Below are 26806 nucleotides of genomic sequence, written 5' to 3'. Positions count from 1 at the left end.
GGCCTGGGGCATGTACTGCTTCACAGAAGATAGGAAGACATTTCTAACAGGGGACCTAAATAATGCTGGATTTGTGATATAGGAGGTCATGTGATAGCAAGTTCTTTCCTCTGAGAATCTTTAATTATAGTCATGAATTGCTTAACAACTGGGATATGTTACGAGAAAGGCTTTGCATACAATTTCTTCATTGTGTGAACATCACAGAGTGCACTTAAACAAACCTAGATGGTGTAGCCTACCACACACTTACACTACATGGGATAGCCTGTTGCTCCTAGGCTAGAAACCTGTATAGTGTATTACTGTACTGAAATCTGTAGGCATCTGTAACACAAGAGTATTTGTATATTTAGGTATCTCTAAATATATAAAAGGTACAGTAAACATATGATATTAAAGATTTTAAAATGGTACACCTGTTTAGGGTAGCTCCATTATAATCTTACGGGACCAGCATCTGCTGTTGACCAAAACATCATCCAGTATATGACCGTATCTTACAAATTTAGTAATTTTGTAAATTCCCAAGAATGCTTTCAGTTGATCTGATCATATCACTTCTCTGTTTGAAATCTTCCTGATAATCCTCTGTAGCGTTCCCTAAGCTGGGACATGAACCCATGGGGCACATGGGGATTACCATGGGGGTTCATCCCCTCATAACACACACTTTATGCTTCCAGCCCCTGTTAGTACATATACAATTGCATGTATATTTCTCAACTATAGGTAGATGTTGCTCTAATGCAGGCATCCCCAGACTTTTTACACAGGGGGCCAGTTCACTGTCCCTCAGACCGTTGGAGGGCCGCCACATACTGTGCTCCTCTCACTGACCACCGATGAAAGAGGTGCCCCTTCCTGAAGTGCGGCGGTGGGGCCGGATAAATGGCCTCAGGGGGCCACATGCGGCCCGTGGGCCGTAGTTTGGGGACGCCTGCTCTAATGTATAACATAAGAATTCGTTTCAACAAGTTACCAAATTCAAAACCCCTTATATCTTTGTGCATTTTCTCAAACAATGACTATCGAAAATACACCTATCCTGGAGGGAATCTATGAGATTTTTTTTTTTCACATTTTTCATACTGTAGATGAATGCGACGGGAAAAATTGGTCTTGATCCACTTACTATACTCTGTAATTCTGTGGCCTCTTTTAGGTGAAGCTGCTCCAGATTATCGGGTATTGTGTGGTAGTGGCCTTTACTCTTCTCATACTTCTTCTTGTACTGGTACTGAGGGGAAGGAGGCAAAAAAGGCACATTGGTGGAAAAGCTGCTCAGCATTCCTATTTTTTGTCTTTAGATTAGACATTTACACAGCAGCATTGTCAAGATCAAACAAAAATTGGCAAACACCAGGAGGTTTAGAAAAAGCTTTAAAAGATGAGAATCCAAGTTCAGTATTGTTAGTTAAGATATAAAAATTTAGGTTACTTGGTTTGTTCAAAGTAGCTGTTATAAGTAAAAAGTTAGAAGTGAAAGAAGCTATTCCAGAGGGTATTTCTATGTCCTTAGAGAAAATGAGATGGTTAATTGGAGGGGAAAGTTTAAATTTTCTGAAAAAGCATTTTTACATTCCGAAAGATATTACAGTCAGTGGAGAATTGGTAGATTAATGTTGTCATTTGGAAGAATGCATGCAAATAAGAGAACAGTTTTGTAATAAATCTAGTGTTTTGGTAGCTGAGAAAAAGATGCATGTGGGCTCAGAGAAAGAATTTAGTTCCAAATTGGTGAAACAAACTGTTTCTGGAGTAAATGACTGAGCTTACGGAACTGGCAAGTTGGCTTGTATTCAGGACATGATTCATGATCAGAGACTCCTTCATGTCAGTCACAGGTTTGTGAAGTTTCTTCAGGTCAGCCTTATATTTAACCTGTGTGTTAAGGGGGAAAAAAAGGAAATCACATACATAGGAAATGGAACCACACTAATGGAAATCAAAGTGAGATAGCCCATCGTCAAACAAATGCTGGAGATGGTAGTGAAAAACCATACCTTATTTATAGTAACCAGAAGGCAGAAAGAACCCCAGTGTTGGTTAGCAAATGAATGGGTAAACAAAATGTGGCATATATACACAATGGAATATTATTTAGCCATAAAAAGGAATGAAGTTTTGACATATCCTACAACATAGATGGACCTTGAACATATTATGCTAAGTAAACCAGACACAAAAGGACAAATGCTGTTTGATTCCATTTATGTGCACGCTCTAAAACAGGCAAATACATAGAGACAAAAAGTAGGTTAAAGGTTCCTGGGAGCTGACAGAGGAGGGAATGGGGAGTTTTTGCTTAATGGTTACAGAGTTTCTGTTGGTATAAAAACATTTTGGAAATAGTGACAGTAGTTGGATAACATTGTGAATATTATAAATGCTACTGAATTGCACACTTAAAAATAGTTAAAATGGCAAATATGTTACATGTTTTACCACAACTTTAGAAACATACCTCACTTGCAAGATTATTAGCATCTTTCATGACTTTGTAGAGCTGGCTGTCCTTTGGATTGTATTTTGGTGTCTTGCCCTTTTCTTTGTCGAAATTTTCTCGGTATTTAACCTAACAGCAAATGAAAACACCTAAATTATTCCTGGTTATCAGTCAATTTGGGAATTGGGGACTGGTAGAAACACAAATGCCAAATAATATGCATTGTACATAGAATGATCATATAATTTATTATCCAAACTGGGACATTTAGAGTAATGAAGACACTATTAATTAAGAATGACAAAACAACAGGCATTCAAATATGCAATTATGTGATATATATTGCATTGGCCTTGCTCACTTTTATACTATTCAGAGGTATAAAAAATAATCACCTCTTTCCAATGCAAAACAAAAATAAGTGGAAAAGGCTTCAGGCTCAATTCAGAGATGTGATTTAATGTACTTGATCTGGAGCATTTTGTCACTCCTAACTAGCAAAACGAAGAGCATTTTAGGTCTACTGTAAGAAATCCAAAGAGGGGCTGGAAATGATCAAGAAGGTTGAGACGGAAGGAATCTGTTAAATTAGAATATATTGTTATTTTAAAATAGTACTTTGGATATATTATTTAAAATTTCCAAACTTGGCCCAAAATGGTATAATTTCTGAGTAAACAAATATTAGAGTTTGGGGTTAATGGCTTCAAGTGTGATTTCACACTAGAAGTAGGAAAAAGAGTGAGATATTTTAGAATAATGAGGAAAAATAAGATCGAATATACTTTTAGTATACATAAAAATAAGTTTAGATATGCAAAGGGCTAAATAACTCCAATTTAAAAAATAAACAATGCCTTGCATGAACAGTTGCTCAATAAATATGATTTGATTGAATGAAAGGAAGAGACAGTCATTATGCCAAAGTAAAATATGTAAAGCAGATGATAGCTGGGTGCTCAGCACTTTAGGAGGACAAGGCAGGCAGATTGCTTGAGCCCAGGAGTTTGAGACTAGCCTGGGCAACATGCCAAAACCCCATCTCCACTAAAAATACAAAAATTAGTTGGGCATTGTGATGCACCCCTGTAGTCCCAGCTACTCAGGAGGCTGAGGCGGGAGAATTACTTGAGCCCAGGAAGTAGAGGCTGAAATGAGTCAGGACTGCACCACTGCATTCTGCCTGGGCGACAGAGCAAGACCCTGTCTCAATAAATAAATAAATAAAATTTATTTCTAGAATTCAACAGAATAATGGAAAGTGACAGAAACACCCCCTAACTGAAAAACAAACTCTTTGTCAACAGTATTGTAGAATTAAGGCCAGAAGTAGAATTCCACTAGTTATTCACTCTAGTAAGAATGAAAACTGAGCTGTTTCTAGATGTTATCCAACTAAAAGGGCAATACTTTACCCTCAGGGAATTCTAGAGTTTCTGTTATTTTGAAGAACTAACACCAGTACCCCTCATGCTTCATCACTGCTCTTCACCTCCCCCAACTTGACACATCCAGCACAACAGACACAAAATTAGACCACTCAAATGCTAAAAACAGTGAAATTTGCCACATCAGAGGAAATGCATTCACAATGCTGAGACTCCTTTACTTTGAATAAAATCCTCAGTGGAAATGCAGAGAAAAAATAAGCATGCAGAACAGTTAGGCATGATGCAGGCACACTGAGACAGACACACGAAAGGAAAATGCAATGTAAACAAATGCTACAGTGGCTCGTCTCTGAAAAAGATTCACTCTCAACATAAAGAAGTGGAAGGTCTGCAAAGGAAAGTGTGAGGTGTGAGCTGGTGTCTGGACCAAAGGCAACTTTTCCTAAGAGAGAAGTCCATAAAACTAAGAATGTTTCCAAGAGCCGTGAAACACAGAAAAACAAAGTAAACCAGATATGCAGAGTCAGAGTAGGGAAGAAAAGATGCAAAAGCCCATCTCAAATGAGAATAAAATCTGCTTCTTTTAGAAGTATGCTGAAACTCCTCCTCCTATCTTTCAGAAGATACTTGTTTCCGAAAAAATATTTTTAAAGCAGCAATCCCATTGGTTCTACTTCAGTTTTTCTTCTGATAATTTCAAGTTAATTTCAACTTTTTAACTGAAAAAAAGTTATGGCTTCCTTCGCCATAGGAAGTCCTCTAAACAAATGCAGCTTAGTACAACTATTAATATGAATCTGAGTTCAGCACTTTTGGCCTTCCTTTTTGACTGGATCTTCTTAAAACTAGGATAGTTTGAAAGGTAAGAACACGTTCCAGATTCAGAACTCCAGGAATTCTTGGAACAGTGTTTGACTAGGCAGTAATGTAGTAAAACTACATATACTGGCATAAAGGAATGGTGAAGCTTTTTCCCTTTAACCATGGAAGCCAAGAGGCAACTCTGCAATGCCATGTATCAGCAAGTGACAGCCCCCAGGGCTTATAATCCCATCAGGCTCAGATATTGGGTCTATTTTGGATGTAGTATAGGAAGGTGATTTTGAATTAATTCTATTTTTAGGAGTTCAGTTGTATTTAAAGTTAAAGATTAATTGTTCAGCTCCTTTTTAGTGAATTGAGGTTTTTACTGGTGCTTCTAAAGACTGAAGAACAGTCCCAAGTATTAGAAAAGCTATTAAAAGTTTATTCTGTTGATTCATAGTAGGCCTGAACTGAGAAACTATATTAAATACCAATCTTCAGTGTATTAAAAATCAATAATGGCAGATAACTTCAGAAGAAGCAAAGGTTTCTTTGGTTGAAGATGAGATTCTTAGTTTGTTTTCATCATTTCTTTTGATCAGTATCAGCAAACTAATGTACTTTGGGAGGCCATCGCCATGTCTAATCTACCTTCCTATTCCAAGTGGTATGTTCCAGATGGAAAGTTTCATGCAGGAAAAGAGGGATGTGTACAAAAGTATATCCTTTGACAAATGTTCACAGCAATCTGCACGTTCCAACACAAAATCAACAGAAAAGAGTACAACCTGGTCAGTCCCCTGACCAATGCCAAGAAAGTAGGTAAGAATCAGAGAAAGAGATAATGGCTTGCTGGTCTCAGTCTTACATCACTGATGAGTATATTAATTTTCTTAAGATGCCTCATCATAGGGGTGTCATAAGATGCAGCGCCGTGCCCTCTCCTTTGGCCTTTCAGGTATTCCGCCTAGAGTACGCAGTAAGACAGCAAAGTCAGAACAGTGAAAGCCCACACACAGCTGAAGCTCCCTTGGGCCAGGGGCCATACTATGAAGCTGTCAATCCAGAGACCAGCCTTTCACAGGAAGTGAGCCCAGGAAGCTGAGCTCATAAAAGGATCTTCTGGGGTCCCATTCTCCATACCATAGGGTTCACTTAGGATTAGAAATAGGAGCCTCTTCATTTTCAAAAACGCAAAAGTTTTCAAAATTTCAATATCACAGTTGTTTCTTCGCTTTTAAATTATAATGATATGACGTACATTTAAAAACATTAACTTTTTGCATTAATAAGTCCTTGTTACATCTCATTACTCTTAGAGATTCTGTTTTTTTTTGTTTGTTTGTTTGTTTGTGGTGATCTATCTTGGTTTCAAATACTTACACAATTCCATTAATTTATAATAAAATATGATACATATGGATTTTAAGTTTAAAAACTTTTAAAAAATAGTATTTGCTTTTCATCAGTCATCTAAACCTTTTGTGTTTTCATAATTCTAACTTGTTCTGTCACTTGACATTACTGCATTATATCTTCCAAAAGATTGGAATTTCGTGTTCAGTATTGCTGAAGTCAGTCACTCACAACTACCAAATATATATCCCAAACCTATTTCTTCAAACAAATACCTGAGAGAACAGACAAGGAAAAAGAAGATAGGATCTGTAAACTGGAGAAGAAATAAGATATTCTTAAGCTGAAGTCCTATAAGATCAAACTTGTACTCTACAGAGTTGGTGGTAGATGATAGGTTCTCTGAGCTAAAGTCTAAAAACCTGTCATAACTTGGGGAATTTTAGATAATTGGTCTAACAAGGAAAAATAAGTCATGTGGTAACTGGGTTTGAGCAACACATATCTGAGTCCATTTGCTTCTCAACAATATGAGATCTGCAAGAATGTGGCATTCTCTGTTAGCACCTGGTGTATACATTGATCAAACACTTGCCAGACCAAATTGTACATTATTTATCCATGGACAAGTAGTCTGAAGACATGTGCTCATCCCTGCTTCCTAGCCCAGGCTGTTAATATATGTATGTTCAATGAAAACATGAGTATTTTTATCTGAATTCTGGAAGTTAGAATTTCATGGCTCTTCATGTTAAATCTACCCCTGGTGACTTAGTATGAATCAGATCCCAAGGATGAAACTCTTAAGGCCTGAAGAGAATTTCTAATAGGACCTCATAAGCTGATGTTTTTGTCACATAAAGATAGTTAAGCACACAAACACCCAGACAAATGCCCATAAATGGAAAAGTGGAGAACAAGAAAGGTCCAGACAGCTGAGAGGGAAACGAGAAAAAGTCCTCGGTGCACTTTTTATAACTCTTGGAAGCTTTGCATTTTCAATCTGGAAATCACTTCTTCCTGCAAGGTCTGTATAATCTCACGTGAGAGTCACCAGTGCATCCATCTGCATTACCTGGCTACTCAGCTTGGCTGCCTTCTTGGCCATTTCTATGTCTGGGCGACCGAGCATGCTTAAGCCATGGCTGCCTTCCTTGCGGTGCTTGGCTCTGTACTCCACCTGAGTCAGAGAAAACCAAAATGGGCAATAGGTGATGGGTGCCTGGCATGCCTTGGCAGTGGCCACTGGGGACTGGGGACATTTTAATGACACCCTTACCTCACTGGCTTGTTTGGCTGCCTGTGTGGCCTTCTTGATGTCTGGTCGATCAGCCACTGTGGTATAATGGAGGTTCTCTTTGGCATCTTTTCTGTAAGCAACCTTTATTGGGGAAGAAAATGTTTACTCACTCAAGAAAGACACTTTCTTTCTTTCTTTTTTTTTTTTTTGGAGACAGAGTTTCGCTCTTGTTACCCAGGCTGGAGTGCAATGGCGCGATCTCGGCTCACTGCAACCTCCACCTCCTGGGTTCAGGCAATTCTCCTGCCTCAGCCTCCTGAGTAGCTGGGATTACAGGCATGCACCACCATGCCCAGCTAATTTTTTGTAGTTTTAGTAGAGACGGGGTTTCACCATGTTGACCAGGATGGTCTCGATCTCTTGACCTCGTGATCCACCCGCCTCGGCCTCCCAAAGTGCTAGGATTACAGGCATGAGCCACCGCGCCCGGCTGATACACTGTCTTTCTAAAAGTCCCCATTAAATGCAATCAGCTTTTCTTTAAACCCAACCCAATTCTCACCACCAACTTTTTGAAACTGCCACTTGGAGGGATTAGGGTGACCACACACTGGAACAAGAGAATGCACCCATCTGGGATCCCCTGCTTCAGGTGGGCCCCTGAGAGGGCCGGGAGGGAAACTTACATCACTCTGCTTCTTGGCCACTTCCATAGCATGCTTCACCTCTGGTGGCTCCAGCATGATGGAGTAGTTGGATTTTCCTTTCTCCTTGACAAACTTCTTTTTGTAATTTGTCTAAACAGAGCCAGAATTACTTCTATGAGCAGAGGAAGCTGGGAACAGAGTTGGTTTACTTGGAGAACTATGAAATCTCCAGGAAAATCCATGCTGCTTTTTTTGGCATCAGTCTGGGACTTAGATATCTGACCCATATTCTATTTGTTTTCTGTTATGTGTGTCCTGCAGCCCAACACTAGAACCACCTGCGATCTTTGGAGAACTGGGTACAGGCAAATTAAGCTCCTTTATTTAGCATTTCTATCTTTTAAAAATATACAGGACCATATGGGACTCATGTAATACCAAGATTACTACAGCATTATTGATAAGGATAGAGTGGGCAGAGATTACTGAGGCCCAAAGAGGTGGTTTTACCTTCCTAGAATTGTGTAGCAGTTTAATAATAGGAGAGGCCACTCCTAATCAGCAATGTTTCCTCCTATTATTAATAGGTTAGTAACATCTGATATGGCTAGATTACAAGTCCTGTAGCAAAACCTGCATTCGCTGTAATTGCCAGAAATGGAAAGCCAAGAAATACGGGGTCATTTTAAAAATCAGAGTTTAAGATTCACATGTAGATATTGATGGTAAGAGTGAAGCTACATAAAGGAAGCAAAAGGAAGCAAAAGGCAGCTGACAATATTTCACCTGATTCTATGGTCAAGTGGCATTGTTGCTGCCAAGACACCTGCAGTTGATCACTTACATCACTGACATGCTTGGTCACTTCCTTGACGTGAACAGTGTCCCGGGTCTCTGGTAGTGTTGTGTATGAGCCCTGGGCCAAGTGCTTCTTGACATGGTCCTTGTACTTGTTCTGGGGGAATCCACAGAGAGCTTGTTAAGGCATCTACCTAGGGAGTTCTCCCAAGAGGGAAGCAGAGCTCATAGGCGGCTAGGGGGTTACCTCGGACACCAGGTTGCTGACAGTCTTCGCCAGCAGGATCTGAGGTGTGTCAGGTACAGCCTGGCAGGTTCCTCTTTCCTTGACATGTTTTTCTTTGTATTTCAGCTGCAGGGGCAGGAAAAAGGGCATTTATTTAGCTTCTCTGGGTATTCTACATATTTTTATTATACCCCCAAACCACTAGAACAGCATCATTGACAAACAATACTAAACTCAATAATTAAGATTTGATGCTGGCAAATCCTGGGAAATATTCAAGAGGGTTTTTTCCTTATCTCTAGCAATTTGCGGTTTTAATAACAGTGGATCTCATGATGAATCTTTATACAGTCAGATTTTGTTCACAGCTTCTCAGATACACCGTTTAACCCTCCTGTATGCCCTGGGAAGCATTATTATTCCTTTTTACAGATAAGGAAACTGTAGTGAAGGGAAAGTATGATCCCATAGAAAACAAATCATGGAGTTTCCATAAAGAATCCAGCCAGGCCTTCAGGGCCCTAATTCCTGCTGTGTGAACTCCGGTGGTGCAGTATAAATCGAGGATTGTCACCTGGATTTAATGGCCCTTGCACTGCTGCTGCCCTGCTTGGCTGCTGGTGTCCATCGCAGGATAGGCCATATTTTAGGACCCATACATGATCCCTGATGGAAGCAGCTCTTCTTCATCCTTGCCTGGGTGTCCCTGGGGACTGTACGATAGAACACGGCCCTGAGTGAGATTCGGCATCATGGAAGGAACTAGATACTTACATCACTTTCTATTAAAGTATTCCTGAGGGCCAGCACCGTGTTTTTGTCATCAGTGACAGAAAGCTTGCAACCCTTGAGGAACTCCCGGTCCAGCTTATATTCAAACTGTTAGAGAAGAAAGAAGGAAAGGGAAAGGTCACAGCACAGGAGGAAGCTGGGCATTTGATTAAACCCACAGGGAGTCCTTTTAAGGAGAGGACAAAGACTTGCTACCAGAATGAGGGGAAGGGCTTCTTGGTCCCTCACTGCATTTTAGGTTCCTCCTTTCCGGCCCAGCTGCCAGGACCAAGCCCCTCCATCCCCAGTCTTCCCCTAGATCCCCCCCAGCCAGAACTCTGAGCCGTTTGTGTCCAGGCCCAGCCATAGGAAAATAGGGTCTATGGCCACGTTTGGGTACTGAGCTTGCCTACTGCTCCCCAACCATCCTCCTCTCCTTCTTGGATCTCAAAGGAGCAAGGGTTAACACCCATGACAGTGGTTATTATAAATTATTATTCATTGTATTTCTCAGGCGCAGCATGTAGTTACGATCATCTATGTCTCTCCTGTCTTACATCACTTTGCTGCAGGGATGACTTGGCAGCCTGGAGGAAGTCCGGTCGGTCAGGGGTCCACTTCCAGTGGGCTTTGTTGGCTTCATACTGTTTCTTATAGTCCAGCTGTTTTTAACAGGAGAGAAAGAAATCACTTGATTCATTAGGATAAATTCATAAACATACACACGGCACAGAGGAGCTCCTGCATTTTAAAATATCTCAAATCATGATTCCTAATGCAAGAGGGAGCCCTAATTAAAATTTCTGTACACTTTATGCAGGTAGTCATCCACTCAGAGGTCATCTGTTGGGACCTTGTGGTCCAAAAATAGAGGCTAAAAATTTTAAAGGCCTCCAGGTGAAATGATTCTACAGTCTCTCTAGCTCTGCCAGTCCAGCCTAATCCTCTTCTGAATCGATTACTTTTAATTTCTAACTAAATTCAGATTTATTTTTTAACAAAAATGATCAAACACTAGATATTTATTTTGTGCCAGGCACTTTTCTAAGTTCTTTACAAATTACAAAATTAATTAAATAAATTACAAAATTTTATAAAATTAATTCACCTAATCTTCCTAACAATTCCATGAAATAGACAGCTGAAGAGCTGGATAGAATGGTTAAGTAAACTTCCCAAGGTGAGACTATTAGCAATTGGTGGAGCTGGAATTTAAACCCAGGCAGTCTGGCCTCAGAGGTGCTTGCCTGCTTCCTAGACTCTTCAGGGCTGGAGAACTGGCTGCCTTGGGCCAAATCTGAGCCACAGACACATATGTAATTTAATCTGAGTGTCCATTGGAGGGCCCTACACTATCAAGCACATTTCTTTCCTCATCCTTTCTCTTTTTTAAATTGAGGTACAATTTATACACAATATAATGCACATGCTTTTATGTATACTATTTGATAAAGTTTTTCCCTTATTTTATTGTGAAAAACTTCAAATATACAAAAAAGTTGCAAGAATATTACAGAAAATACCCATATAATCTGGATTTTGCAAGGTACATTTTACTGCATTTGCTTTATCTCATGTCTATGCTACCACTCTACCCTCCATCCATCCTCAGGATACCTGCAAGCTCCTTGCCAGCTCCTACAGGCATTCCAGTTTGCCAGCCCTCATAAATATATGTCCCCTCTGGCACTAGTGGGTACTAATTGGGTTATAATGGTTTTATTGTCTAACCATTTAATGTATTTTTAAGAAGCTGGTGTTCATCTAAATGCACAAAAGTTGAGGCCTTAAGATGCGACACCAGGAAAAGGGTCAATGCAGGGAATATCTGAGCAGGAAGAAGGTCTAGGCCAATGCCTGATGGCAACAAATGGCTCAATGTTTTCTTCATGAGATGAAGCAGATTGTAGCTTGAGGCAGGAGAGCACAGGGGAAGAGAACGAAAAATGCTCAGGCACTTTCCAAAAATGCAACCTACATTTCAGAATTCAATGTCCCATTTCTCAGCCACCCACCACAAGGGCTGAGTGAGTGTAGCATCCATGGCATGGGATGAGGCCACCCTTGCTCCTCCCCATGCTCCTTTGTGAGGCCCAAGGCAGGATTTATATTTTAGCATCATTGTTCATGCTCCTGGGGCCTGACTCTTGCTTTGGAATCAATTACTAGAGCTCAGTTGCCTGAAGAGACGTAAAAAGAGGCCATGTGTCCTGCAGAAGCCGGTTAATCCCCCACCATGCCTGGGGAAGTTTCTGGAACTTACGTTGGTGTTGACTTTGTAGGCGTCCTTGGCTGCTTTGATATGAACAGCATCTGGCTCAATGGTGCAGTTGGATTTATTTCTTTGGTATACTTCTTTGTATTTCAGCTGTGGGAGGAAACACAGTGACAAGATTAATTTTTTTTTTTATAGCAGCATACCGAGCATCTTAAAAAAACAAGAAGTTAAATCCAAGCATGACTACAGTACACAATGCTTTTTAAGACAGAATTTTAGAAATCTGTGGAGCAAGGATATAGCCATGCAGAAATGCACCTTCCTATCTCAGATCAGGGCACACTGGCTATGGTCACTAGTGTTGCCATATAATGTTTTTTTTTTTTTTTTTTTTTTTTGAGATGAGGCTGTCTGCTGTCCAGGCTGGAGTGCAGTGGCACAATCTTGGCTCACTGCAAGCTCTGCCTCCTGGGTTCAAATGATTCTTCTGCCTCAGCCTCCCGAGTAGGTGGGACTACAGGCGTGCACCACCACACCCGGCTAATTTTTGTATGTTTAGTAGAGACAGGGTTTCACCATATTGGCCAAGCTGGTCTCAAACTCCTGACATCATGATCCACCCACCTGAGCCTCCCAAAGTGTTGGGATTACAGGCATGAGCCACTGCGCCCAGCCATTTTTTTTTTTTTTTTTTTTTTTTAAGCAGAGTCTTTCTCTGTCACCCATGCTGGAGTGCAATGGTGTAATCTTGGCTCACTGCAACCCCTGCCTCTCCCAGATTCAAGCAATTCTCCTGCCTCAGCCTCCTGAATATCTTGGGACTATAGGCATGCGCCACCATGCATGGCTTTTTTTTTTTTTTTTTTTTTTTTGTATTTTAGTAGAGGTGGGGTTTCGCCATGCAGGGCAGGCTGGTCTTAAACTCCTGACCTCAGGTGAACTGCCCACCTCAACCTCCCAAAGTGCTGGGATTATAGGCATGAGCCACTGTGCCTGGCCTGCCATATAATTTATGCTTCTGTGTTTGTGCTGAGTTGGACAGCTGTTCATTCAGGTTTTCCCTTCCCCAAATCAGCAAGTCCTGAGTTCAGAACATCTTGATAACTGCCGATAGAAGAGAAGCCTTCCTCCACCAACTCACCCAGACAGAATGAGTCTTGCTCTCCTGCTATGCTCCCACAGTTCTAGCCGTTATCATGTCATGTTGTGATTATTTGTTTATCTGCCTATTCTTTCCATTAAAAAGAACCCCTTAAGGGCAGAGACTGTCATCCATCATCTCATTCCTAGTGTCAGGCACACAGACACTCAATAAATATTTAATGAATGAATGAACTGATGGATACAGCCATCATTCTGCCTTTTAAAAATATATGGAGCCGTATATTGTCATTGTCATTGCTAGAGACATACCTAGCAAGGTTTGGTATGTGTGGGTTTGGACAGGAGGGGGAAGCACAGGGAAGGCTTAGCCTCTGCAGGCCCAACAGGCAGTTTTTCCATCCTGAGCCTGGGAATTCCAGCTTCACTCCCTTTTGCTCTTACATTTCAGGGTCGAGGGTGTCAATCTGGGCTTTCTCATTAATCACTGGGGAAGGATCCTAGGTTTTAATGTGACTGAGGCCAAAGTAGACTGTTCCAAGGAGGCCATCGTGGGGTTTATTAAACTGATCATAGGAATCACAGTTTTCTGGGCTTCACCATAGACTTAGTTTACTAATTTACTGACCACTATATTTAGGAGAAAGTCATGGACATTCATTTTCAAAAAATTAGTACCTCAGGATACGTTTAAGCCATGTGGAGAGCCATCTGGGAGAAGTCCAAGGCATGCGGAGAGGCCACATGAAGGGGTTCCTGTCTCATCCATACAATAGCCCAGCTCCCAGCCCACAGCCATCACCAATAGCCAGCCATGGGGGTGAGCCATCTGGATGTCCTGGCTTGACTGAGCCCCAGGTGTCTGCCAGCAACATGGGGAGTAGGGCTACTCAGCTGTGTCCAGTCAACTCACAGAATTATGAGCAAAAGAGATGACTGTTGCTTTAAGCCACTAAGTTTTAGGGTGGTTGTTACACAAGAATAGATAAGTGGACCAGGGTTTGTTACATTACATTAGAAGAGGTGAAGATGAGCGGGACTGCTAAGCCATTCTGGTACTTACATCACTGACTTCATCTTTAACCTTGCGGACATGCAGCAACATGGGCGTGTCATGGATTGTGGTGTAGCCTCTGGGTTTGGCCTTGTTGTATTCCAATTTATAAAGGATCTGAAAGAGATTAAAAAGCAGAAAGACATAATGTCATGCTTCTCAATGAATAATATCAAAATATAAATGCAAAGTGTTTTTCTGAGTGGATAAAAAGGAAAGAGAATTCTGTGAATTTGACAGGTGCTTTGATGCCCTCTGCTAAGACCTCAGTGTTTCCAGCTTGCATGTGGTCACAACAATTCTTTTTTTCGAGACACTCTGCCATCCAGGCTGGAGTGCAGTGGTGTGATCTTGGCTCACTGCAACCTCCATTGCCCAGGCTCAAGCAATTCTCATGCCTCAACCTCCTGAGTAGCTGGAACCACAGGTGTGTACCACCACATCTGGCTAATTTTTGCATTTTTAGTAGAGATAGGGTTTTGCCATATTGGCCAGGCTGGTCTCAAACTCCTGGTCTCAAGTGATCTGCCTGCCTCGGCTTCCCAAAGTGCTGGGATTACAGGTGTGAGCCACCGCACCTGGCCACAACAATTCTTTATTGGGAAGAAGACTCCTGTGCCTAGCAGGACATCTCGCACCCCTGCCTCCCTCCCACTAAAAGACAGGAGTCTCCAGTGACAGTAGTCTCCCAGACTTTGTGACAACTTAAAATGCCCCTCCATGTTTGCAGATGTCCCCTGAGTTTGAAAAGGTATACGGTGTTTTTTGCACTTACATCACTGATTTGTTTGTTGACTTTCGTAGTACGCAGGTGTTCTGGAGTGTCCACAACTGAAGTAAATTTGTCCTTTGATTTTTCATAGTTTTTCCTATATTTGATCTAAATTGTGGAAGAGAAGAAAGCGTTAGCTCTAAGAAGTTGTAGAGAGGGCTTTAAGGTATCTAACTGTCCTCCTGAAAAACACTAGAATGGGAGGTGGGGTCATGGTAGCTTTGTCTTTAAATCCTAACTGGAAATGTTTAATATAAATTTGTGTCTTATAGCAAAAATGTAATGGAGCAGATAATACTACTACTAATAATTTCCAATATGTTTTATACACATGGATTCGGAGGCCCCCAGAGGTTACGAGACTGACCCAAGAGCACATTTAGACTGAATCTCAGAGCAGGACTAGAACCTGTTCTCTGGAGTCTGACAAGTGTTGTTTCACTCCCAACATATTGTATTGAACATGTGCAATCTCCAAAAGTGTTTTGCCATATCAAAGATCAAACAGGGAGGTAAATTAAAGAATGAATATATATGAAGTAGTTATCATTTATAAAATTCATTTGTGTTTGCAATTTTCAAGTCACAATTATTTTCATGCACATAAGCTGTTTTAAGCAGGACAGATACAGACAGCACCATAGAATTTCATGCACAACTATTTGATGGTCATATAAAGACAAAGGAGGAAGTTCAGGCAAACAGGATGTTTACAGGGAGAGCTTAACCTCCTCATTTCACATATTGATTTGACGGTAAACTAAAATGACAAAACAAGTTGCTAATAGAAAAGCTTGATTAGTAACTTTTTTTTTTGTCGGGAAAATGGCATTTTACTAACATTGTGTCTGGTAGTTAACCAATTATCACTGCTTATTGCTGAGTCAAATTTACCTTTGAGCATGTGCTGGAAAGTGCATGTTTCAGCTGGCCTTCTAAAAAGGCATGATTATCAGAGACACTGTTAACAAGCGTGTGTGGGATCAGATGTGCTGGAAATAACCTAGCAATTCAGCATCAAAGTCAAGAGGCACCACGAATATATACAATATTCATAGAGCTGCATGGCAATCCTCATCTCCCCACAACATTTGTAGTGATAATTGAACAAGGGACACATTTGATGAAAACATTAAATATTCAGACCTTTTTCATTCTGTTGAATCTACTTACTATCTTCAATCTCTAAGGAATCTATTTCTTTGAGGCAAATACCAAAAAGTATAAATTAAAGTCAAACCAATTTGGAAATAACACTTGAAAGAGTCGGTTGATTTTATTAAGAGTTCTGAAAGCATCAGATGATGTACAGATGACCGCTGTCCTATCACCTTTGGCCACATTCAGAGGTCATTTACAAGGAATGAATATTTATGTAGCTTTGCCATATATAACGCCAGCATGGGCAGGGAGTGGGAGAGGAAATCAATGAAAGCATAAAAGGGAATGCGCCCAAGATGTCTAAACCTCCTTCTTCATATCCCATCAGACATTACCTGGCTCCACATGTGTGAATTGTAGAGAGCAGTCAACATATCTGGACGTAGAATTTCATTACATCCATGTTGCAGAAACATCTTGGCACTAGATTTATATTTTCTCTGTCCATGCAAAGAGCAGTGAAGCACAAAAGAGACTCATGAAGACAGAAAAGAACATGGCTCTATATCCCAATCACCTCTGAGTGAAGAGATGTAGGCATACACACTTTATGTACTCACATATGTGTGGGTGAAGACATCAAATACATTATAATGTGAGGCAGAATGATTGCAATGCTTGTGGTTGGCCATTCATAGCCGTTGTGAATGGGGAATGATATAGCTAGTTTCACTTATGTTACCACCAAAATAGTTGTATAGGAAAGAAGACATCTTTGGAATAGAAAGATGTATAGTAAGGAGTTCTGTGTTCTTTCCTACCATTAATTTTTGTTTGTTTTTTGTTCATTTGCTTATTTTTTGCTTTTACAACTCAATCTACAGTTTACAATTGCAGTTTTCAAACAGGTTCTCTGGAAGAGTAAAGGATGGGAGGACCCAGCTTTTCTTTTCATCTTCACCACAGCAAAAGTGAGGACACAGAGCATGGACTGGCACACTCAAATAGCTGACAGGCTCTTTGGGTGGCTAGACAGATATTTTGAAACAGAACGGCCCAATATCATAGGCAGAACCTATGACATCCTTGCAGCAGACGGGACGACATCTCATGAGAAACCGGGAGCACAGTCCTGCCTGGGCCACCGGCCAGCCCCATCACAGTACCTGACTGATCTGGTCGCCTGCGGTCTTAGCCAGCAGATGTCTAGGCTCATCGACTACCAGGTGGTATTTATCTTTCCGCTGCTCATAATCAGCTCTGTATTTTTTCTGCTCAAACATCATAGCATATTATAGCAAGGTTACAACTTCACGGCTACACAGAAATGTCTCAAGGTAAACACTCCAGAGAGCCAAAACATGTCATCTCTAGAGGCGGGCTTCCAAAATACCCAAGACAATAAAAAACAGGTAAGCAAAGAGAGTCAAGTAAAGGAAGATCACCTGGAGAAGGCTGCGTATGGGATAGGTCAGATTTATGACACTGAAATTGGAGTTTCTCGTGCCTAAACATTTTCCATCTTTATATATGATGCCATTAGCTATGTTAGGTTTACCGCATCTAATGGTGTATTTAAAATAGGGTACTGATAAGCTACAGGTTTACTGTCTAAGGCTGTGAGACTCTGAAAGCATAACTGATGCCAAAATATCCATGGGAGATTTGTAATAGTCTTCTAATGCTAGTTAACTTGTTGGATTGTAAAAGAGACCTGGAGATTCTTCATGAAATAGAAAAAAAGAAAATATATCAAGATTATACTCATATGAAGCTACTGACAGTAATTCTTCAGGGTGGTCCAGTCTGGAAATCTACTGAAAGTGAACTAAATCAAATGTAAAGACAACAAACAAAAACGTCATACATTTAAGCAAATATGCCATTGCCTACATTTTCATTTTTAGATACATTTTACTAATTTTCTAACATAATTTTTGAACTTAAATAAACCTGTGAAAACTCTGAAAATAGGAAATTAAATACAACTTTAACTATAAAACCATCCCAATGTTGTAAAACCATCCAAACTAAGTACATTCATAGCTTGCTTATTTCAGCCATCTTGAGCTAAATTTAAATTATTGTGAAGATAATTTAAAATTATTGCAAAGATAATTTACAGGAAAGGCTAGAAAAAATAGAAAATATTTAGATGCAAATGGATAATTCTGTGCACCACTATATGTGGGAGTAACCATGGCAATAAATTTGAAGCATGAATCACAACTATCCCTTTAGTGAGGCTGTTCTAACCACTGACATCTTGGTGCCTCAGTAGAGGACACTAAATTAACCTTAAACTTCTGTGTCTTCCAAGTTTATACAATATTCTATATAAGGGAGTTATGCTGACAGTCAAGAAAATCCTTTACCTTCCTGACATTGTCAGCTGCAGGGCTGCACTGCCCTGCATTTGTGCAGAGGTGCTGATGTTTGCAGGGCTCTCCCACCACTGAATGGTCCCTTCACGTGTTCTTATTTGTAGTTTGGCAGAGCTTGTTGGACGGTAACATCATAGAATCTTTTCCAAATCTTTAGTTAAACTGAAAACTTAGGATGGCTTTCCTGTCATTCTATGTATTGAGCTTTAATTAAAAAAACCTCAAAGACTTCTTAAGGCAATGAACAGACTTAATTGGAGCAGTTCATTCATACCTCATTCATCAGTTGAGTTGCATACTTGAAATGCCTGTTGATCGGACAGTCCGCAACATACTTGAAATCTGACTTTGTCCTTTCAAATACTTCTTTATACTTATACTAGAAAAAATGGAACACGGTTACTTGATAGCAGGCTGTGATTATCTTAAGAGTAAGACATGCTGTTTATCATATCATATAATTGTGGTAATTCATAGAGCTAACACATGTTTGTCTTGAGACAGGATTTCCCTCTGTTGTCCAGGCTGGAGTGCAGGGCACAATCATAGCTCATTGCAACCTCCGCCTCCTGGGCTCAATCAGTCTTCTTACCTCAGCCTCCCAAGTAGGTGGGACTGCAGGTGGTACACCACCATGCCTGGCTAATTTATGTATATTTTGGAAAGACGAAGTTTTGCCATGTTGCCCAGGCTGTTCTCAAACTCCTAGGCTCAAGCTATCCACCTGCTTTGGGCTCCAAAAGCGCTGGGATTACAGGCATGAGCCACAGAACCCAGCCAAGCTAACACGATTGCTTACTCTGCTTCCAAGGCAATGAAGGGCAGAACTTCCTAGATGTCTTGAAAACTAGCCCAAAAGTATACACTAGAAAACACTTCCACTGAATGGATGCCAAATAGGTTTATTTTCCACATTGGGCAAAAATCTAAATCAATGTTTAGTTTGTTTCTATATAATTGTTATTTAAATTTAAAATATTTTTATGTACACTTGAAGGAGGTTTTTAGTACATTAATTTGAAGATAGTTTTCAAGTACTTAATCAGATAATCATAATCTTCTAGAGCAGGTATGGAGTATGACCCATCTAGCATGCCACCTGTTTTAAACAGCTTCATGAATTAGAATGGGTTTCACCATTCCATGGTGTTGCAACAGACAAACAAGAATATTCCCTAGAATGAATTTAGCCCGTGTCTTCTATGTTTTATTTACTATTTGGCATTAAAAAAAAATTGCTGGATTCTATTGTAGAGCTCAAAGGAAAGTGAACTGAATTGATTTATTTTGTAAATAGAAAAATGAGGCCATAAAAACTATGTGGTCTGCCTCATGTTGTATTATTTGTGGATTAAAATAACCCATTTTATATTGGCTATCATATTAGCTTTACTAGGAGAAACCACCCAGAGACATATTAATAAGGAGAGAGTTCTAGCAGGATTGTGAGGGGTTGTCCTGAGATAACTTTTCATCAAATTCAAATAAATGCCTTTGGTTAATACCCAAGAGTTTCCTAAGGAGTGAACAACTCAGCATGTACTCAAACTATAAGGTCTAGAAACCAGGATAGGGATGGAAACAAGAAAGACTATTTCCTCAGTGCTAATTCTCTCTGTGGGTACAGGTATATGTCCAATGGATGTAGCCAATTCTCCTTGAGTATATATACCTTGCTGTATAGAGTCTTGTTCTTTTCAGCCAGAGTGAAATCAGGGGTATCGTAGGCATAGCAACCAATGCCTTTAAGCCAAGTCAAGTCTTCTTTATATTTTACCTGGGAGAAGAAGAATATCATCAAAGAATTCTAACAAGCCACCTCTAAACAGCAGCAAGTTATCTTTACAAGTGGAAAAAACAGAAGCCCTGCCCTTTGAGGCATATGAAATAATCAAGTATTAAAACAATTATTTAAAAGAAGTTTCCGGTAATACTGACCTCTGCTCATTTTATGGTGTATTGTTTTATAACATATGGAAGTTTTCCATTTTTGATACTAATTAAAGCAATTCAAATTTAACAGGCATACTTTCCTGGAAAGTATATCATTAGCTTGGCAGCTATATTTTCATACACAGAGCTGAACTTTCTAAGTCAGCATTGTTATGCGTCTTAATTGCTTCATGAAGTTGTCACTTCAGTGGATCAAAAATAGGCTATTTCCTAGATGATGTATATCACTTCCAGTCCTGCAATATGATTTCATACATCTAAGAGAAAAATTGGGTTTATAATTTTGAATATATATTTCCTTCTACCAAGTTGAAATTCACTCACTTAGTAATTGAGTGTTATGATTTAAACATTCACAGACAAAATCTAGCCAAGCGTTTCTTCAGTTGTTATGCAATGTATGATTTCAGAGCTTATATACGAAGATGAATTTGCTTATTTATTTTTAACTTTTTTTTGGAGACAGGGTCTTGCTCTGTCACCAGGCGCCAGGCTGGAGTGCAGTGGTGTGATCCTGGATCATTGCAACCTCCGCCTCCCAGGTTCAAGCAATTCTCCTGCCTCAGCCTCCCGAGTAGCTGGGACTACAGGTGTGCACCACCATGCCTAGCTAATTTTTGTATTTTTTAATAGAGATGGGGTTTCACCATGTTAGCCAGGATGGTCTCGATCTCTTGACCTTGTGATCTGCCCACCTCGGCCTCCCAAAGCGTTGGGATTACAGGCGTGAGTCACCACGCCTGGCCGGAAGATGAATTTATATGTGAAAATAGGAAATGTCAACACTCACATCACTGACTGCATCGGTGACTGCTCGGTGGTGGAAATGCTCTGGACGATCAGGAATGGACCTCCAGATACCCAACTGGCTCATGTAGTTCTCCTTATATTTTATCTGTTATAAAAAAACACAAAGACAGCTATAAGTCTTACCCAAAGTTAATGTAAATATGCCTACTTCTCTCTGGAGAATTTTAAAAGAAGGAGGTTGCTAAAAAATACATATGTATATGGTGAGTTGTAGAGCGCAACACAAGCAGAAACATTTACTTTACTGATGTCATCAGTGACTTTGCGATGATAGACAATGTCCAGGGCATCTTTCACTGTGTGGTATTTCCCTTTGGTCTTTTGAAATGTTTCTTTGTAGCGTAGCTAGAAAGAGAAAAAGCACATGAATTACAAAAAACTATCAAGTTAAATAATTGAGTTCTTTTTAAGCTTGAACTCTCGTCTTCTCTTTTTGGTTTTCTCATGAATACATTTAGGAAAAATTTAAAAGCTTATTTCAGATCCTAGCAGAGAGAGAGAAAAAAAAAAAGCACTAGGGCAAACTAATGAAATCCAAAGCAACTATGGAGTTTAACTGATAATAATGTATCAGTCTTGGTTCATTGGTCATGACAAATCTATGATGATGATATAGGTGTTGGCAACAGGAGAACATGGGTGTTCCCTGGGTGTGGGACATGTGAGAACTCTACTATCTTTGCCACTTTTCTGTAAGTTGAAACTATTTACAAAGTTTATTTAAATGTAAAACATAAACCAAAAGCTTATTTGAGAGGAAAGAAACCCAAACAAAACTCCTAGTATTAAATGCCTTCTATACTAAGCAGTCTTAAAACTTTATTTCATTATAATCTTTATTTTTGTGACATTTCAAGAGAAAACAGCTCTGATTCTAACCTGAGAATATCATAGAAGAGTCATTGCCTCTACACAAGATGACAGCTTATTTTCAACCTCATACAGTTCTATTCTTTTGGGATAGATGAGTGAAAACACAATGAAAGATGTCTTGTCTTTGACTTTGTAATTTTGTTTTTTAGATGAATCATCTCATAAGATTGCCTCGATCAGGTGTCCCCAAACTACGGCCCGTGGGCCACATGCGGCCCTCCAAGGCCATTTATCCGCCCCCCCGCCACACTTCAGGAAGGGGCACCTCTTTCATTGGTGGTCAGTGAGAGGAGCACAGTATGTGGCGGCCCTCCAACGGTCTGAGGGACAGTGAACTGGCCCCCTGTGTAAAAAGTTTAGGGACGCCTGGCCTAGATCTACTTGTGGGGTTAGCCATGCTTAATACACTGAATTAAATGCCAGATACTACCCTGTTACATTAGACTATTATAAAGATTAGAGTTATCAGATTTGCTACTGATAAAGCCCTAGGGATGGATGGAGCTGTCCAGTGGGGCATAATGAATCCCAGGGCCAATTTCAATGTGTGGCCACCACTCTAAGATATTAATTCAGCTTGGTTCAAATAAACATTCAACAGTAACCCTGAAGTGATAATGATGAAGGATGTCACAAGAAGACTAAAAATATCCTAGAAGGTAGACTTTGAGGGGAGTATATGATTTTTTCCCAGCTTATATTTTAAGCACTAACTGGCTTAAAAAATTGCCTTTTTCTAATTAGTAGGCTCTTCTCTGCTCCAAATAAAAAATTCCTAACAAAATTACGGAACTGATATATTGTTCAGATTTGCTGTACTTGCTCTTTTCTGCTTAGGGCTTACTGCAATTACCGTAAGATGCCTTGAAATTCTAGAGCTATGTTGCTAAGTTGATGGGTCATGAAGTTGGCTTGATTTTTTTGCTCAGTTTAAGTCCCAGCATATGTAATCCCGTAAGGGTGTGGTTCTAGTCATGAGTACAGTGAATTCCTGGTTGGGTGCTGGGACACAAAACCCATAAGGAATGGCCATTTACCTTGGATTCACTATTTCACATCTTCATTAATGGATAATTATATTACCATTAAAAGGCAGTCTTGCCCTGAGTTGTGTGATATGGAAAATGAACGTCTGTCCCCCCTAATTTTAACCACTGTGTCATTATTCAGATGATCTATATACAATTAAGAGAAGATAGGGAACAAACATCTACGGGTCAACTAGGAGCCCAGCAGCATGCTGGACACATACACATTATCTTGTTTGGTTTCATTTAATTATCAAAATTCTCATGGTCCTTCCACATATAAGAAGAGTGACTTGGAAAAATCAGACAAATGATATAGAATTATACAGCAGGCAAATAACAGCATCAGGATTGGAATCCATGTCTGGCTGACTCCAAGACCATAATTTTTTGGATAAATAAATTAACTGTCAAGTATCCCTAGAAAATGGTACTGAAGAATTACAATAAAGGGTCCTATTTTTGTTCAGGAGAGAATTGGGAAGGATAGGCTTCTGGTATCTCAGCTATTTTGCTTGACTTGCATTATTTGGGCCATATTTTTCTCTTTTAAAAAATTTGTCATTTATTTTTATTATTATTATTATTATTTTAGAGACAGGGTCTTGAGATGTTGCCCAGGCTGGAATGAAGTGGCTATTGACAGGTGCGATCCCACTACTGATCAGCATGGGAATTCTGACCTGCTCCATTTCCAGCCTGGGCCGGTTCACCCCTCCTTAGGCAACCTGGTGGTTCCCCGCTCCGGGGTGGTCACTTTATTGATGCCAAACGTACTGCAGACAGCTGATTGGCATAGCGCACTACAGCCCAGAACTCCTGGGCTCAAGCGATCCTCCCACCTCAGCCTCCCAAGTAGCTGGGACTATAGGCACACACCACCACACCCGGCAAAATTTGTGGTTTTTTTTTTTCCTTCAGCCATGACTTAGAACTATGGATATGGCTGAAATACGTTCTGTCTTAGATACTTCAACCTCAGCTCTCCCTATCACAACAGAAGGAAAAAGGAAGGGATGCATACGTCACTGGCATTCCAGTAAGCCCTCTTGGCTCTGATGAGGATTGGCGTATCTGGAACCGGAGTGTACTTGTCCTTCATCTTTTCATATTGAATCTTGTACTTTTTCTGATAAATAAAAATAGAAGAGAGAGAGACAAGCTTAAGTGTCTTCCCAATTCCCAAACAAGCCACAGGTCTAGTGGAGGGGCACAATGTATTACCCTCTTTAAGAGAATAGCTCTCTCTTTTGTGTTTTGATGATGCTGAGCACCATGTATAGTAATGAGCTCTCTGATTGGAGGTAGCAGAGGAAGGTTTTAACAAAGTATTTTTCCTTTTACCCGGTCCCTCAGTGCTGATTTTCATCTTACCTCGCTGACCATGTCCTTCACGTGTTTAGCGTGCTTCAAGGCTGTGGTCTGGTTTCCAGCGTGATGGTGGGGTCTCTCTTTGGTGGCAAGTTCAACATACAGATACTGAATAATAAGAGAAGAAAGTGAGGTGTCATGGAGATAAAGCATTTAGTATTTAGCATTTAGCCCACTTCATTTCTGACCATTCAGTGGGTAGGTGGTATCTGTTTACAGTCCTGATGTTTGCTTGTTTTTTTCTTACATGTGTTTCTGTTAATTTGCTTCTCCCTGTGTCTCATGTTTGAAAACACATATACATACCCCAGTTATCTAATATGCCTGCTGCTGAGTATGATCCAATCAAAGCCATGTGATAAAGAATGCTAACAGAAGAGAGAGAGGATTCCCATAGATCCCTCAACATATTTTCCTCTCATTTTTGTTTTAATGAATGAAATATGGCTTCATTTGTTTGTGGCTAACAGGAAGATCCCACAGAATGATTAAGCAATCATTTTCATTACTTTGAGTCCACAGACTCCAAAACAGAAGTTTTATAGCACGTAGGAAAGAAGATGTGGCATCCCTTGCCTGAGTAAAACACAACCATAATTATCATGGCCCCAAAGAGAACTGCTTCTTCAAGTGCAGTGTTAATGAGCGTGAAGTTGCAGCCAGGACAACCAAGTGTGTGAGTCTGCCACTGGCCCAGAGAGGCCAGGCACTCATAATAGCCCCTGTGATGCCTGACTCGCAGGTTTGTGAACTTCTCAGCTTACCTGACTCTGAAGCTTCTGTCCTCGCTTGGCTCTTAAAAGATCAGGAGTATCAGGAACTGAAGTAAAGATTGACTTCTGCTTCTTGCCTGCAGCTCTGTAGACCAGCTAGACATAAACAAAGTCATCAGCATCATTTCTGCCTCATGGCCACGTCATGTTCTCTGCAGATGCCTTCACCTCTTTTACATAGAAAAGGCAGGGGCCCTCCTACTGCAACAATTGCAGTTTCTTCCCAATAAACCAACCTTTTATTGATCTCTTGCACCTTTCCTTTCTTTTTTTTCCTCTGTATCAAAACGAGACATTCTCTAGCCTATCCAAAACGGAAGCCTCCTGCTGTGTTCTTGGTCCCATTCTAGCACCCTATTCCAGCAACTGTCCGCTTCTCCTCTGTATCTTCCACCCTTCCTGTTTTCCCAACCCTCTCTCTTCATTTGCAAACAGACTCAAGACCTCACCCAGCAGCCCCCGACCTCTGTCATTAATTAAGCCTTTTCCAGCCTCCAGCCAATGAACTTCATTCTTTTCTCAGTCAAGTTGCCTGTGTTTCTTCTCTGTCTCTATTTTAATTAATTTCTCAAGACCATAGTTTGGCTCCCACCTACCCACATCAATGAAGTCACTCTCGTTGAGACTACCAAGAACTTCACGATTGCCAATACGATAACACTTCTCTGTAGCAACTGAAACTGCTTGGTGTTCATTCCTGAAAACTCTCTTCTCTGGCTTCCATTGCAGCATTCTTCCCTAGGTGGCCTCCTGTCTCTTAGGTCTCCTCATCAGCCTCCCTCTGTGGTTCTGCCCTTATGCAAAGGCTGCTGTTGGCTGGAGTGAAGGATTGGCCGCTTTCACCCAGTACATTCTCCTGCAGTGATCTCATCTGTACCTGTGATCTCAAGCATCACTTTGAGATTGATGACTTCCGAGTCTACATATCCAGTGCCTCTCCTGAGCTCCAGATCCAAGTTTTCAACAACTTTCTGAATTTGGGTGAATTACCATGTTCAATGTGTAGTTCTTTATATTGCCTCTAGCTCTATCTCAAATTGCTGCTTCTCCTATTTTCTCTACTATGCTAAATGACTCATTGATACCCCAGTTACTCAGGCCAGAAACTGGGGGAGTCATCCTAGGCTCCTACATCAAAATGGTCATGAATCCTGGGCTCCTAATTTTGTGTTATTCCTGAAATCTGATTCTTTGCCAACACCACTGCCCTAGTTCAGCCTTCCGTCTTATTTTCTACACGTCAAAACCACCTGCTCAACTCCTCTATTGGACTACTCCACAGTTCACCCATCTTTCAAAAGTCTGAGACACATATTTTCTTAACGCTCAAATCTATTCTTCCTAGAAATAATTCTTCAATGATTTTTCATAAAGTCCAAGGTCATTTACATAACACCTACAAGTCTTTATAACCTGGCTCCAACCCATGTTTCTATAATTTCCCATTGTTCTTCCACACCCCTTGTGTGCTATGTAAACTAGTCCTAGTTCCTAGAACTCATTATGGCTGCTTTCACATACTGTTCTTCCTGCCTTCAGTGTTCTTCCCTCATTTACCTGGAAAACTCCAAGAGCCCATGCTGTTTTGACTATTCCTACATGAGACCATTTATCACACTGATGCCTGTTTCTTCTCCAAGACTAGGGCATGGCAGTTTAGTGCTATGATCCTTTCATCAACCAGAG

At 40.4% G+C, this 26806-nt stretch overlaps 1 protein-coding gene across 1 annotated transcript in view; it reads right to left on the bottom strand.

The window, feature by feature from the left end:
- NEB (nebulin) overlaps nucleotides 1-26806 on the bottom strand; it is a 221979-nt gene that overhangs the window by 32700 nt on the left and 162473 nt on the right. Inside the window, 21 exon segments of the mRNA XM_074399695.1 lie at nucleotides 1136-1240; nucleotides 1780-1884; nucleotides 2468-2578; nucleotides 7076-7180; nucleotides 7280-7381; nucleotides 7927-8037; nucleotides 8732-8842; nucleotides 8933-9037; nucleotides 9686-9790; nucleotides 10240-10344; nucleotides 11946-12050; nucleotides 14065-14172; nucleotides 14831-14935; nucleotides 17095-17199; nucleotides 18587-18691; nucleotides 19985-20089; nucleotides 21056-21160; nucleotides 21316-21420; nucleotides 24001-24105; nucleotides 24351-24455; nucleotides 25112-25216. Coding sequence (XP_074255796.1) covers nucleotides 1136-1240; nucleotides 1780-1884; nucleotides 2468-2578; nucleotides 7076-7180; nucleotides 7280-7381; nucleotides 7927-8037; nucleotides 8732-8842; nucleotides 8933-9037; nucleotides 9686-9790; nucleotides 10240-10344; nucleotides 11946-12050; nucleotides 14065-14172; nucleotides 14831-14935; nucleotides 17095-17199; nucleotides 18587-18691; nucleotides 19985-20089; nucleotides 21056-21160; nucleotides 21316-21420; nucleotides 24001-24105; nucleotides 24351-24455; nucleotides 25112-25216 — 2223 coding nt within the window.

Source organism: Saimiri boliviensis, chromosome 5 (assembly GCF_048565385.1).
Source record: "Saimiri boliviensis isolate mSaiBol1 chromosome 5, mSaiBol1.pri, whole genome shotgun sequence".
In the NCBI taxonomy this organism is placed as follows: domain Eukaryota; kingdom Metazoa; phylum Chordata; class Mammalia; order Primates; family Cebidae; genus Saimiri; species Saimiri boliviensis.
The sequence above is the reverse complement of the archived record's forward strand: the minus strand, read 5'-3'. Positions and strand labels throughout refer to the sequence as shown.